The sequence below is a fragment of the Heloderma suspectum genome, chromosome 6 (assembly GCF_057233095.1).
Source record: "Heloderma suspectum isolate Gila_16-S chromosome 6, 16-S_ref, whole genome shotgun sequence".
NCBI classification, from domain to species: domain Eukaryota; kingdom Metazoa; phylum Chordata; class Lepidosauria; order Squamata; family Helodermatidae; genus Heloderma; species Heloderma suspectum.
The window spans coordinates 17,032,251-17,047,927 of NC_139463.1; the positions used below are offsets into that span (position 1 = coordinate 17,032,251).

The 15,677-nt window shown below is 46.3% G+C and overlaps 1 protein-coding gene across 1 annotated transcript in view; it reads right to left on the reverse strand.

Moving 5' to 3' along the window:
• Nucleotides 1-15,677, reverse strand: part of ADAMTS15 (ADAM metallopeptidase with thrombospondin type 1 motif 15) — a 59,040-nt gene that overhangs the window by 24,496 nt on the left and 18,867 nt on the right. The window contains exon 2 of the mRNA XM_084803644.1: nt 1,975-2,107. Coding sequence (XP_084659770.1) covers nt 1,975-2,107 — 133 coding nt within the window. The remainder of the gene's footprint in view (nt 1-1,974; nt 2,108-15,677) is intronic.

The window sequence follows — 15,677 nt, forward strand, 5'->3', positions numbered from 1 at the left end:
GACAGGGGGGAAAGAGAGAGAAAAGGGCAATGTCAGGAAAAAAAGAGAGAAGGAGTGGCAGGAAAAAAGAGAGAAAGGGGTGGCAGGGAAAAAAGAGAAAAGGGCAGTGGCAGGAAAAAGAGAGAAAGGGGTGGCAGGAAAAGAGAGAGAAAGGGGCAGTGGCAGGAAAAAGAGAAAGGGGCAGTGGCGGGAAAAAAAGAGAGAAAAGGGGTGGCAAGAAAAAAGAGAGAAAGGAGGTGGCAGGGAAAAAAGAGAGAAAAGGGCAGTGGCAGGAAAGAGAGAGAAAGGGGGTGGCAGGAAAAAAAGAGAGAAAAGGGGTGGCAAGGAAAAAGAGAGAAAGGGGTGGCAGGAAAAAAGAGAGAAAGGGGCAGTGGCGGGAAATAGAGAGAAAGGGGCAGTGGCAGGAAAAAAAGAGAGAAAAGGGGTGGCAAGAAAAAAGAAAGAAAAGGGGGTGGGAGGGAAAAAGAGAGAAAGGGGCAGTGATGGGGAAAAGAGAGAGAAAAGGGCAATGTCAGGAAAAAAAGAGAGAAGGAGTGGCAGGAAAAAAGAGAGAAAGGGGGTGGCAGGGAAAAAAAGAGAAAAGGGCAGTGGCAGGAAAAAGAGAGAAAGGGGTGGAAGGAAAAGAGAGAGAAAGGGGCAGTGGCAGGAAAAAGAGAAAGGGGCAGTGGCGGGAAAAAAAGAGAGAAAAGGGGTGGCAAGAAAAAAGAAAGAAAAGGGGGTGGGAGGGAAAAAGAGAGAAAGGGGCAGTGATGGGGAAAAGAGAGAGAAAAGGGCAGTGGCAGGAAAGAGAGAGAAAGGGGTGGCAGGAAAGAAGAGAGGAAGGGGCAATGGCAGGAAAAAAAGAGAGAAAAGGGGTGGCAAGAAAAAAAGAGAGTAAAGGGGTGGGAGGGGGAAAAAGAGAGAAAAGCGGTGGCAGGAAAAAAAGAGAGAGAGGAAGGGTGCCCTACCCACTTTTGGCTTTTGCTCTGTCCATCACTGGCTTCAGCCCTGCTCGTTGAGAAAATGTGACCCCCAACTAGGAATAGGTGAATGAATGATCTTCAAGATTGCTAGAATTCTCCAAACATCATCTTGACACTCATGTCATGTTCAATTCTCATTCGCATTTGAGATCGCTGCTCACTTTGTGCGAATGGGAGATATGCATAACAGGAGATCTGAGCAAGTCTCCTGAAATTTATGCAAAACTGCTGAAATTTGCACAAATTTCCTAATTTGTACAAATTTCCTCCATAGACTGAAGTGGGGATGATTTAGTCTACTATGGAAATTTGCGTATATCAGACTTCGAATTGGGAATGAGATGAACGCAAGCGCATGTTCGATGATTTGCAAATATTTTCAACAGACATCTGCTCATGCTCACATTCGGGGATTGAACAGGGCATACTGGCATGTTTTGTGAGCAAAAATTAAATTCTCACACATCCCTATGCCCCAGCAGATTAGGCACAAGCAATGTGGCTCTTGACAGAAAAAAGGTACAGCCTCTAACCACATCGGCTGTTAATTATGCATTGCCCAGCCTTACAAATATGTTAATGAGTCATTGGATCTTACTGTAACTTATCTTAATTGGGTATTTCTTGGCCTGTTGGATGATATTATTGCTTTACTGGCTTTCTTGATTGTTTTTAGGTTTAATTTTATTTTTATACATTGTTAAATGAATTGTTATTCAGTATCTTCCTACATATGTATTATTGCCTTATTAATATGAATTGTTTATTGCACATATCTGTGATACTGTATGTTAACTGTTTCTGCTGCTGCTTTTTGCAGTATTATCATTATTCTTATCAGTTTTATGTCAACCAGCTTAATTACACTATATGGAAAAGAAGTAAATAAATTGAAATCAACACTGAATGTGGAAAAGGACACTGAAATTGACACTAAAGGAAATGGACAGAGACAGGGACATTGAAAGTACTATCAGGGCAATTCTCTCTCTTTGTCAAAGCCATTCCTTACCTAGCTCATGAGCCGTGGTGAAAGCGGAAGGAAGACCATCGTCCTCGATGACTGAGCAGCTGCGTTTGGGGTCACACATGGTGCCAACATCCGCCATTCCCAAGGTGTCACAGGTGGTGGCACCACACAAATCCTGCCAGGAACAAAAGAATGCTCCTTAGTCTCAAGGCAAAAAAAGTTACACAGGGAGTTTGGTGTCTGCATCCAAGGCGGTCACAAAAGATCAGCTTCTTTTGAGTTGGTTTTGGTGAAGAACACAGACTTTCAAAGCAACCACCACTGTATTTATCTATGTTATGCATCTACAACCCACTTTCCGAGATAAACTTTGCCATGGCAGTTTACGGTGTGCGAGATAAAAACAGTAGTAAAGAACAATTAATGCTGCAATCCTATATGCCCCCTTCCCCAACCTAGTGCCCTCCAGTTGCATGGGCTTCAATTCCCATCAGTCCCAACCATCATGGCAAGTGACGAAGAATGCTGGGAGTTGTATTCCAAAAGAACAAGGAGGGCACCAGACTGGGGAAGGCTGCTATACACACTTATCTGAGAGGTAGCCCCACTGAATTTAATGGGACCTATTTCTGAGTGGATTGATGATTGACTGATTGATTGATTGATTGATTGATTGATTGATTTATAGCATTTTTGTTCTGATTTTCAGCCAAAAAGGCTCCCAGACCAGCTTACAGCTCAATTAAAAACAAAACAAAACATGACAGTCTCCACCAGCAGGCTTACAATCTAAAAGATATGACACAGAAGGAAATAGTGAAGGGGAGGGAAGAGGGAAAAAGCAAATTCAGGCCCCAATTCTTAAAGTTAAACAGTAGATCTTATAATAATAAAATAGAATGGAAACAGTTCAGACAGAGGAGGAGCCCGGTGGAGCTGGCCTTTCACCAGAGCTGATGGAATAGCCCTACTTCCTTTCACCCTCTGCTTCAGCCTGATGGAATGCAACATGTAGGATTGCACTATAAAAGATACATCAGGGAGTACATCAGAAGAAAAGTCTTAAACAGGATCCAGGAGTCAGCTAAAGACAATAAGACAATAAGCCTTGTGGAACAAAGATATCTTCATAGCGTGTCTGAAGAAGGCAAAAAGAGGGGGCTTGTCGGATGGGAATTCCACCACCATGGAGCCATTACTGAAAAGGCCCTGCTCCCAAGACCTGCCAATTTAAACTAGCAAAGGGCCAAGGAACAGGGCCTCTGAAACCCATCTTAGAAGTTCGGTAGGTTCATGTGGTAAATTCAATTTTCCACAGTTAGGGATGTACAAAAGTCACTTACCTTTTTGAAGGGTGACATTCACGGTGGGGGGGAGGCGCTCCGTCCCTCCTCCCGAAATTCTTTCCGGCTGACTCCACTCTGCAGAGATTCTGCGGAGCTGCCGGCCAGGGCCGCCTGCAGCCAGACATCTGGCTGCTGGGCAGCCTGCAGGGACGCAAATGGCGGCTGCCATAGCTGGCGCCATTTGCATCCCTGTATTTGGCTGTGATTCATGGAGAAAGCAAGAGAATTCCAGAAAAATGTCTATTTCTGCTTCATTGACTATGCTAAAGCCTTTGATTGTGTGAATCACAACAAACTGTGGCAAATTCTTAAAGTGATGGGAGTACCAGACCACCTTACCTGTCTCCTGAGAAATCTGTACGAGGGTCAAGAAGCAACAGTAAGAACCAGACATGGAACAACCGAGTGGTTCAAAATTGGGAAAGGAGTACGACAAGGCTGCATATTGTCACCCTGCTTATTTAACTTATATACAGAGTACATCATGAGAAATGCCGGGTTGGATGAATCAGAGGTCGGAATTAAGATTGCTGGGAGAATTATCAACAACCTCCGATATGCAGATGACACCACCCTAATGGCAGAAAGCGAAGAGGATCTAAAGAGCCTCTTGTTGAGGGTGAAAGAGGAGAGTGCAAAAGCTGGTTTGAAACTCAACATTAAAAAAACTAAGATCATGGCATCTGGCCCCATCACTTCCTGGCATATAGAAGGGGAAGAAATGGAAGCAGTGACAGATTTTACTTTCTTGGGCTCCAAGATCACCGCAGACGGTGACTGTAGCCATGAAATTAAAAGATGCTTGCTCCTTGGGAGGAAAGCTATGGCAAACCTAGACAGCATAGTAAGAAGCAGAGACATCACCTTGCCGACAAAGGTCCGTCTAGTCAAAGCTATTGTTTTCCCAGTAGTAATGTATGGCTGTGAGAGCTGGACTATAAGGAAGTCTGAGCACCGAAGAATTGATGCTTTCGAACTCTGGTGCTGGAGAAGACTCTTACGAGTCCCCTGGACTGCAAGGAGGTCAAATCAATCAATCCTAAAGGAAATCAACCCTGAGTGCTCATTGGAAGGACAGATACTGAAGCTGAAGCTCAAATATTTTGGCCACCTAATGCGAAGAGAAAACTCTCTGGAAAAGACCCTGATGCTGGGAAAGACTGAAGGCAAAAGGAGAAGGGGACGGCAGAGGATGAGATGGCTAGATAGCATCACCGATGCAACGAATATGAACTTGAGCACGCTCCGGGAGAGAGCGCAGGACAGGAAGGCCTGGCGTGCTATGGTCCATGGGGTCACGAAGAGTCGGACACGACTGAACAACAACAACATTTGGCCGTGATAGGCTACATAAATATTTACGTAGCCTATCACGGAAAAAAAAAACAGCGAACGCAAATGGCGGCAGCTATGGCGGCCACCATTTGCGTTCCTGTTTTTTTTTTTGTCGTAATAGCCTACGTAAATATTTACATAGGCTAAAACGGCAAAAAAAAAGGGAACGCAAATGGCAGTCGCCGTAGCCCCCACCATTTGCATTCGCTGTTTTGTTTTGTTTTTTGCTGTGATAGGCTATGTAAATACTTATGTAGCCTATCACGGCCTCTGCAGGGATGCAAATGGTGTCCCTGAGTTAGCCGTGATAGGCTATGTAATTATTTACATAGCCTATCATGGCTATAATGTGGAAGCGAATGGCGGCCGGAAACGCGGCCGCCATTCGCAAAGCAGCGCGAACAGCAGCAGGTAAGTGCTCCGTTTTGAGCACCTTTCATTGGGGGGGCTTCGTTCTGCCATGGATTTCAAGGGGCCAAATGCACTGGCATTCAGCTTCACCGAGATTTGTGGCGGAATTCTCTGACATCCCTATCCACAGTACATCTATCTAGGGATGGCAGAGAATTCCGCCACGGATCTCGGTGAGGCCGAATGCCAGTGCATTCGGCCCCCCAAAATCTGTGGCGGAACGGCCTAACACCCTCCCTGCCCCCCCGCGGATCCCCCCCGGGATGAGACTTACCTGGGGCGGATGTTCCGGGCAGCGGCAGCTCCGGCAGCAGGTTCGGCAGCGGCGGTGGCTGGTCTTCTGACCGGCTGCTGCCGCCACCATTTGCAGTCTTGTCAGGGTTTGGGTTTTTTTGACAAGACGTGATAGGCTACGTAAAGATTTACGTAGCCTATCATGGCTGGGTAAAAAAAAAAAAAAACGCGTACGCAAATGGCGGTGGCTACGGCCGCCACCATTTGCATTCTTTATTTTTGGCCGTCTTACTCTATGTAAATATTTACGTAGGCTAAAACGACAAATCAAAAAGGGACACAAATAGCGCCCACTACGCTATTTGCATTCCCCTTATTTTCGCCATCTTAGTCTACGTAAATATTTACAGCCAAAAATAAGGAACGCAAATGGCAGCGGCCGTAGCCACCGCCATTTGCGTACGTGTTTTTTTGTGTTTTTTTACCCAGAGCCCTCCACGGCTGGAAATCCGGCTGCGGATGGCTCTGGCCTGGGCCTGGCCAGCTGCTCCGCGGAGCTGCCGTGGAGCACAGCCGGCCATGGAGGATTCCGGGGGGGAGGGACAGAACGCCTCCCCCCACCACCATCAACATAATCTGCGGAAAGGTAAGTGACTTTTGTATATCCCTACATCTATCTACCCGATGAATCACATGCCACTCCCCTCAATATGTTGGCACATTCATGGATACTTAAGACTGCTACTGTTATGAATTTCAGAGTTTCACATCTTACAGCTAGAAGCCCCTTTCAACCACAGGTTTCTTCTCATTTCTCCCCCAGTGGTCCGTGGTGGATGGTGTTTCGAAAATACCAAAGATACACACAGTCTCATGCCAAACCCTTTCCCCCAGCAATTCCCCCATGCCCTTTCACAGTACACTGCGAGGGGGCGTAGCTCAGTGGTAGAGTGCAGGCTTTGCATGCAAAAGGTCTCATGTTCGATCCCTGGCATCTCCAGGTAGAGCAGGAAAAACACCTGCCTGAAACTCTGGAGAGCCACCACCAATCAGCGCTGACAACACGGGCCTAGATGGACGAATGGTCTGATTCAATATAAGGCAGCTTCCTATGGCCCTATATGTACAGTACTTGCTGGTTTTCCCTGGGGAATCCTGGGAACTTGGGGGAGGGGTTGCTGTTAAGGATCTCTATCAGAGATTTCTTTTTATAATCACCAAACGACATTTCCCAGGATTCTTTGGAGGAAGCCATAATGGGTATAAGACTGATGTAATGTTGTGGAGTAGAAGTACCCTCAGACTGTAACATATTCCTATACCCCCAAATGAAGGCGAGTCAGAAAAGAGTGTACTTTGAAATAAAATCGGTCACAACTTCCTTGACAGTTTAATTATCACAATCCGATAAATACAATCCCTGAAAGTCCCATCAGTGACTTAGGGCAGCTTGACACACAATGGACCTCTTTCTCCACCAGTTGTTTTTCTAAAACAGGATGTTGTGCAACACCAAAATGTGATGTATGTGATGCCTGTGAAAACCATTCTGTGCTACAAAGTGGGAAGTTATGAATGACGGGAGTTTTCCAGAACATGTATGTGCATGCAACAGCTGGCATATCTGTTGGAGCATTGCCTGAGGAGAGCTTGAAGGAACTGTGAATGTTTAGCATGCAGAGGAGCAAACTGAGGGGCAAGGGGATGTTGATTTATATATCTTGTCTTTTTTTCCTCTTGCAAGGAATCCAAAGTGGCTTACAAGGTCCTCCTCCTCTCCGTTTTATCCTCACAACAACCCTGGGAGGTAGATTAGGCTGAGTCAGTGACTGGCTCAAAGTCACTCAGTGAGCTTCAGGGCTGAGTGGAGACCAGAACCCAGATCTCCCGAGTCCCAGTCCAACACTCTAACCACTACGCCACACTGGCTCTCATGACAGCACCTGAAAGGCTGTCACATAGAAGAGGACAAAGACTTGCTCTCTGCTGCCACAGAAGGCAGGACTAGTTCTAATGGGCTTACGTTACAGGAGGGTAGATTTCAGTTGAACGTTGGGAGAAATGTCTTGAAGGTAAGAGCAGTTTGACAATGGAACCATAAAGGGCCGGTGAGCTCTCCCTCCCTGGAGGTTTTTAAGCCCTTTCTTGGGGATGCTCTAGTTTGGATGTCCTGCACTGAGCAAGGGGTTAGACTAGATAGCCTACAAGACTCCCTCCAACTCTTAGGATTCTATGCAATGATCTACATGCACGCAACAGATTAGTTAGGAGATTTGGGGCAAGGTGTCACGACGAGTATGCTGATGACACCCAGCTTTATTTCTCTGTGACTTCTGAATCAAGAGAGGCCATGAATGTTCTGAACTGGTGCCTGGATGGAGTTATGGGTTGGATGAGGGCTAATAAACTGCAGCCAAATCCTGCTAAGACTGAAGCCTTCCTGATAAAACAGAAGCTGGTTCCCAGGTTCAGGAATTGGGGTGTTTGCCTGTTCTGGATGGGGTTGCACTCCCTCTGAAGGAGCAGATACATAGTTTGGTGCTCCTGGAGCCATCCTTTTCACTGGAGGCCCAGGTGACCTCAGTGGCATGGGGCACCCATTACCCACTCCAGTTGGTGCGCCAGCTATGCCCATTCCTGGATAGGGATAGCCTAGCCACAGTGATCCATGCACTAGTAATTTCACGATTAGACTACTGTAATGCATTCTATGGGGGGATGCCCTTGCACCTGGTTTGAAAGCTGCAACTAGTGCAGAATGCAGCACCTAGGATGCTCAGTGGAGAACCTAGCTGTACACACATTACTCCTGCATTAAAAGAACTGCACTGGCGGCCTATGAGCTACTGAGCCACGTTCAAGGTTTTGTTTCTGACATTCGAGGCCCAAAACAATTAAAATGACCCCTGAGATCTTCTGAGGAGGCCTTGTTGGTTGTTCCCTGACCAACAGCGTGTCATCAGCCTTGTACCACAGTTTTTGAGGGCCCTTGGGACAGATGCCCTCCATGGGGCCACTCCCTCAGTGAGTCTACATCCTCTCTGCCATTCTCACCTGCTGCTCCTGCATCTCATTCTCTTTCTTATCATTGCTAGGACTTGCTTCCTTGACAGGTGGAAAGCCCCTGAGCAGGGAGGAAGTAACATTTACTGCTCCTCCTTCTCACCACTGCTGTTGTCTTGACCAGAGCAAGAGGCTGATGAATAAGCAGGTTGCAATGGTGAAGAGGAGGAGCAACTCCAGGGGGAGCTTGTTAGTGGGCCCCTGCTGGGGTGCAGGACCTTGGCAGGTGCCCAACCATGCCTGCCCTTGTCACCAGCCACAGTCGAGCTCTAGAAGATGTATCTATTTACTTAAGCATTTCCGGACTAGTAATTGCATTGCTCTGTTTTACTGTTTGTGTAATGTTTTAATGTATTTATTATTTTGTACTGTTTTTATATTGGCTTTTGTGTTATATTTTGCTTTTTCTATGCAAACTGCTTAGAGATCTTAGGATATCAAGCAGTATACAAGTACTTTGAATGAATGAATGAATGAATGAATGAATGAATGAATGAATGAATGGTGTTTCTGTATAGAAGAATTACAGTTAGCCAAACCAGGCCCAAATTCTAGATAGGAATTGAACAGTCAACCAGGTAATTTTTGCTCAATATGAAGAACTCCAGGCACTAAGAAGATGAAACTTTACATTTGGCCAGTTCAGCAGGACAGGGAAGAGGGACCCCTCCTCAGTCCCAAAAATATGATCCCCACCCCCTTTCCAGAAAACAGAAGAACTAGATTCAGGCTATGTAATGTAACGCTGAGCCCTGATTAAGCTGAACCACTTACAAGACTAGTTCAAAATGCTAATGGAAAAAGCCAACTGAAAAAAAAAATGGACAAAGCCAACTCTGTGTTGAGAAGGTGTTGGAGCTGAGCCATAGACAGGTGTCAAGGGGGGCGGGGGCAAGGACAAGGGTTGTGCCAGAGGTCAGAGCCGGCAGCACCAAGCCAGGAATTGGAGCCAAGGGAGTTGAACTGAGAGGTCATGCAAATGAACAAGCAAGAACTAGGAAAAACTATCATTGCCCAGGCAAAACTCTCCCAGCCTGAACAGGAAGCTTTTATAGTCCTATTGAACCAAGGACCAGCTTTGGTGGGTGGCGCTAATCCAGTACCTGGGGCTGGGAACACTTCCCTGGCTAGGGAGATGTTCCTACTCAAAACAGTGGTAGCTCACCACAGGAAGATAGAGCTGGGGGTTCCCAGTTCTCCAGGCAGAACGTAAATTAGTCCCAGAAAAGGGGTGGGGTGATGGTGAAGGTCAGTGTGTTTTTACTCAGGTTCAGTCCAAACAGTTACATAATAAATTCCAAAGCCCTCTACTAGGAATGGGGGAGAATTTGGTTTGGACTGCATTTTTCATTGAACCAACCTGATTTGCATTTCCTGGGTGAATATGTGGATTGGAAAACAGTTATCCTTCAGATTGTGCACTTCTCTGAACTTTGCAATGCAGTTCTCAGCTCAAATGTTGCCTAGAGGAGTGCATATCTTGGGGGACGTGGCATACAAAAATGCACATATTGCAGAAAGATGTATACAAAAATGCATAAATATGGTAAATTGCATACAAAAGCATATATGCATTTTTGTGTGTCCGTTGTTTTTTAATTGACACCCTGATGCAGGATGGAACAGACTTAAGACTGAATTTATACAAAACTGACACAGACCAGGAATTGAATTATTTGTCCACTCCTACCCTCTGCAGTGCAGAACCATGGGCGCAATGGCCAAATTCAGCCCTCTTGGGGTCAAATCTAGCTCCCCAGGGTTTCCTTGGGCTGAAAGAGGCTGTGCAGCCCTGCTCTACATGACTGCTTTCAGACTTCACCCAAGTGTGATTCCCTTGGTTTGCTTTGAATGTGTACCCAAGAGAATCAATCACAGTTCCCCAATGAGGTATGATATGTGTGACTGCAAGCATCTCTCTGGTGCCTTCACACTTTACATCTGCGCTTAAAACATGTTAGGTGTACATGTGTGATACATGGAGCGGGCCTGAATGGCAAACCTGTTATTCTGGAATTAGCTGTACATACCTGTGAAAGAACTCAAAAACATGGGCCTCTACCAGACATGACTGCCTTTAGTGGGACTGGCAAAGAAAACACATTTTCCATAACATAAGAGCAAGGGAGGATGGATGGTCAGCCAATGCAATGTGGAGACAGGAGAAGGTACTGAAAAAGCCTTTAAAGAACTGGGCTAGGGACAGAAAACCCCACAGTGTCAAAAACAGAAGCAAGGTGTCTTAGCTTTCAAAGCCGGGAGGCTGTTTCTCCAGCTATTCACACTGTGGCACTGATAGAACTTCCAGTCTTTCTTACAGCCAAGGAAGCATAGAAAGTACTAAATGGCTTACAAGTGTGTGCCTGTGTGTGTGATTCCCAGATTGGCAAAGGGCATTCCAAGAGGGAAAGTTTTCATCTCCCCAGCTGGAAATCTCGAGGCTAGCTACTTTCTTACAGTTATTGTCCTCTCATCTCAAAGGCATGAAAGCTTCAGGCCATGACCAGCACAGCTGGAAAAGACAAGAACCTCAGCCTCCAACGTCAGAAGCACCATGGGGGATTTCTGCAACATCCTCCTCTTAAGCGATAAGCCCTCTTGCAGTTGTCAGGAGCCAGGCCTGACATCATGGCCTGCAGATGTTGCTTGCAGAGGCCAGTACACAAGTTTGAGCTAGGGCAGTGCCATTATATTCACATCTTACAGATTGTTTCCATATCCTCTCCCTGCAAAAGCAGCAAGAACAGCTTCAAGACAGATCCTCAGAGACCCGAAACAGCTTCTTTGACAGGAACACATGCTGTCATGTTCCAGTGGCTACACTGCACTGACTGATGAAGAGTGTGCAAAGATTGGGGTGGAATGTGAAATGCGGTAGTGCCACTCTGCCCAACCACAACACACACAAAATCCAACCCCTGGGGTCCAATCTTTGCCAACTCAAGATGGGGCTTTGACCCGTAAGCACAGAGGGAGCAGGAAAGTGTACATCCATGCCAGCAGTGTGGGACCTCTGTCAGTCCGAGGGCTGAATGCAATTCTGGAGAAATTCTTGGGGGCCACATTCCAGTGGTAGGTAGGGCTGGTGTAGTGGCTAGAGTGCTGGACTGGGAGTCGGGAGATCTGGGTTCTAGTCCCCACTCAGCCATGGAAGCTCACTGGGTGACTTTGGGCCAGTCACAAACTCTCAGCCCAACCTACCTCACAGGGTGGTTGTTGTGAGGATAAAATGGAGAGGAGGAGGATTATGTACGCCACCTTGAGTTCCTTGAAGGAAAAAAAGGCGGGATATAAATGTAATAATAAATAAATAATAAAAAATACCAGAATAACTTAGCCTAAAGCTTTTACTGTCATTAACCAAGCCTTAGGAGAGGCAGTTCAGCCTTTGGGAATGAGGGAAAACTCCACAAGTGCCAAGAAATGATCAGTGGTTGGGGGAAAGGGGGTGGGGCTGGAGAAAAGGGATGTGGCCTTCTGGGAAATCACAGAGGGCCAAAGTGTAACCCTCAGAGGGCTGGAATTGGCCCCTGGGCCTGAGGTTCTACATTTGTGATTTATGTGGCTTCGACACAGGGCTGTAGCCAGGGTGGGGGCGGCCGGTCTACTGCCCGCCTGGATTACTGACAGACCCCACCAAATAATTATTCAAAACGATTTGCAACATTTCCATTCGTCTTCTTCTTAGGATGGGAAAACACCTGGTTACAAAAGGAAAAATCAGCAATAGCTGGTAACCTATAAAAGTGGTCGTTCTCCAAAGTGCGCTACTACCCAAGAACTGGGTGGTAGTGCACTTTGAGTGGTAGTGCACTCTGACCCACCCAAGAGTTCCCTGATTGCTTTTTCCAAGATCGCTATATCATCCTGCTCTTGGTCACAGTGATCAGAGAGGTGGAATCCCCTTTTGCCTACTACTAACTCCGTGTTGGGCAGAATTAGAGAAAGAATTGAGAGTAAAACTGACAATATCACACTGGCCTTATATAAATCTAGGGTGCGACCACACTTGGAATACTGTGTATAGTTCCAGTCACCACACCTAAAAAAGGATAGTGTAGAGCTGGAAAAAGTGCAGAAAGCGGCAACTGAAATGATCATGGGGCTGGAGCATCTCCCCTATGAGAGAAGGTTACAACAGCTCCGATTGTTTAGCCTGGAAAAAAGGAGGGTAAGTGGATAGAGGTCTACAGAATTGTGCATAATGTGGAGAATGTGGATAGGGAGACTTTTTCCTCCCTCTCACAGTACTAGAACCCGAAGTCATCCCATGAAGCTGATTTGTGGGAGATTCAGGTCAGATAAAAGGAAGGACATCTTCACACAGCACATAGTTAAACTACGGAATTCACTACCTCAAGATGTAGTGATGGCCACCAGTTTGGATGGCTTCAAAAGGAGGTTAGGCAAATTCCTAGAGAAGTCTATCAGTGGCTACTAGGCTTGAGGGCTTTATGCTACCTCCAGTACCAGAGGCGATATGCCTACATCGGTTGCTGGGGAACATGGGTGGAAGGCTGCTGTTGCACTCATGACCCGCTTGTGGTTTCCTGGTTGACAGCTGGTTTGCCAATGTGTGAACAGAATGCTAGAATAGATGGACCCTTGGTCTGATCTAGCATGGCTCTTCTTATGTTCTTATGTTACCTACAATGACTGAGAGCATGGCAGGGTGCTTAAAGGGGGTAACTTAAGGAAGCTTAAGTTATTTAAGTAAGGCATTCAGGATCAGTGGGTAAAACTTCTGAACTGAAAAATAAGTTACTGTCCATTACCACACCTTGCGGTAATTAGGGATGTGGGAAAAATTCATGCAGTTTGCATTTGTAATGCAAATTCGCCTGATTTCGCACTTTCAAACCACTGTGTGAACTGCAACCTGGTTGTCATTCAAAATTCGCACTTCTCCAAATTTTGCAATGGGGTTCTCCAATCAAAAAAATGCATGCCAAAATGTTATATTTGGGGAAATAACATTCAAAATCCATCATATTAGGAAAATTGCTTGCAAAAATGTGTATATTAGGAAAAAGGCATACGAAAATGCATGTACAGAGAAATGCACACAAAAATGCTTATGAATTGTCACATGAGCTTAAAAAAAATCTCAATGTTTGGGAAGAACAGAACTCAAGACTGTCGAAAGAACTCAGTGCTGAAGACAAATCAAATCTGAGATTAGAAACTGAGAGAAACTGAAATTGACTGATGCATCCATCCCTAGTGCTAATTATGCCCATATGTGAAGAATGGCTTTGTTTTGTGGATCCGGAACCTACCGACAATCAGCTTCATGTCTTTGCACCAATACACAGGCAGCTCATAGGACAACCTTCTCCAACCTGGTGCCCCCCAGATGTGTTGGACTACAACTCCTAGCTGGCTGGGGAATGCTGGGAGTTGTAGTCTAACACATCTGGAGCGCACCAGGTTGGAGGAGGCTGACATAGGATGATGCTGTGAGGAAAGCTTTTGTTGTTGTTATTCCAGACATCGCAGGGGTGGCAACCTCCAGCACTAAGCTTGCATCCTGAGCTGTCAAATCCCACCCAGGTCCTTGTGTGTGCCTCTCCCTCCCAGAGGCAGATAAGGCCTCCTTCTTTCCTGTGGGGGCCATCTCCTTTGAAGTACGCCCACACAGGAGAGTCAGGGGGTGAAGAGATTGATGAAGATAAATGGGCTCTATGGAATTTACACATATGGACATTCTTCATCTTTTGGGAAAGACTAGAGGATCATATTTCACCTCTATCATTTTCAGCGATCTCGCCAACAGCCGAAGGAATCCAGGGTGAAGATGCTTGGGGTATAAGCCATTGGGAGCTGGCCATGTTGGTCATAAATATTACAGAAAGAATCAGGACTGCAGGGGGTGGGGATAATTAAGGGCACAAACCTATGGCTGCTAGACAGCTAGATGGCCATAGGATTTTTCCTTTTCTGGGAACTGAGCTCAGAGCCAGTTCTCCGAGGTCGGTTCCCAGAAAACTGACTCCCCACCCCCTCCTCTGCCCCCTCATAGGTGGCACGGTTCATCCCCAGCTCTGTGCTCATAAGAGCAGCACAGAGCGGGGAAAAGGGGGGTTTCCTAGGGGCAGGGAGGGGAGGGGACGGTGGAAGTGCCATTACAATGCTCCCTATGTGCTGTTCGGCCTCCCCACCTCCCACTCCAAGGTGCCCTCCATGCTCTACCCGCCCTGCATTGGATAGGCAGAGGCCTCCGAGTTCAGAGGCTGATAACTATCCTCATAGGATTGCGCCCTAAATCAATAATTTAGAAGAATGAGCAAAAAATGAGCAAAAAGAATGAACAGGAACAGTGTGCATGCAGATGATCTCCGTTTTAGGCTGCTGCTTCCATATCAACCTAATGCAATTGGTTATTACTGATTGGAGTCCTCTTCTACCTACACCCCCTAATTAAGGCTTATGCCAGAACATGCACTAGACTGGCAATCTAGCTGACAGAGAATTGGATTCATCACCTGTAAAAGATTCCAAATCCGTGATTGTGGCAGAGGAAGAACTGAAACAGAGCGATTACATTCACAGTGGAATAATCTCACTTATTTGTTGCAAGTACATGGTGTTACAAACAGTTCTGCAAAATAACCACAACCACAGTACACTTCCTTTACACAGAGCAAAGGTGGCCAATTATCTGGCCACATCCAGCCCCCGTACATGGCCCCTTCCATTCTGCCCCACACCAGTTTAGAAGCACAAGGTACTGCTTCTTCCCTAGCAGTTGCTACTCCCATTGGGAATTGAGAGGTCAACCTTGAGGGTTAGGAACTTTAGTACAGGGACTACACTCTTCCTGGCCTACCTGGAGGTGTGGGGGGGTGGCTCTGGCCTCCCCAGGCTGAAGATGTAAGCCATCATTACCATAAACGATCTATTTTTGAGAGTTCGGTACATTTACAATAACTTTAAGGTTGACCTCATTTCTTTCCTAAGTTTTAGCTTGGGTGCCTGTTTCTTTTTTCTTCTTCCCTTTCTTTCTTCCATCATGCTTCTGAAAATTAGAAGAGGCAGAAGCACATGCAGAAAGAATCCTGTGGTGCATTAAAGACTGACAGATTTATTGTGGCATAAGCAATTGTGAAATAGAATGCACTTCATCAGATGTGCGAAGTGGTTATCCTCAGCTGGCATCATACACACACAACCTTTATATCTATCTGTTACACACACACACTCACATACACACGTAAGAACACAAGAGCCATGCTGGATCAGACCAAAGGCCAATCTGGTCCAGGCGTCTGTTCCCACCATGGCCAACTAGATGCTCTGGGAAGTCCACCAGCAGGACATGAGCACAATAGCACCTTCCTGCTCATGCTGCCCAGC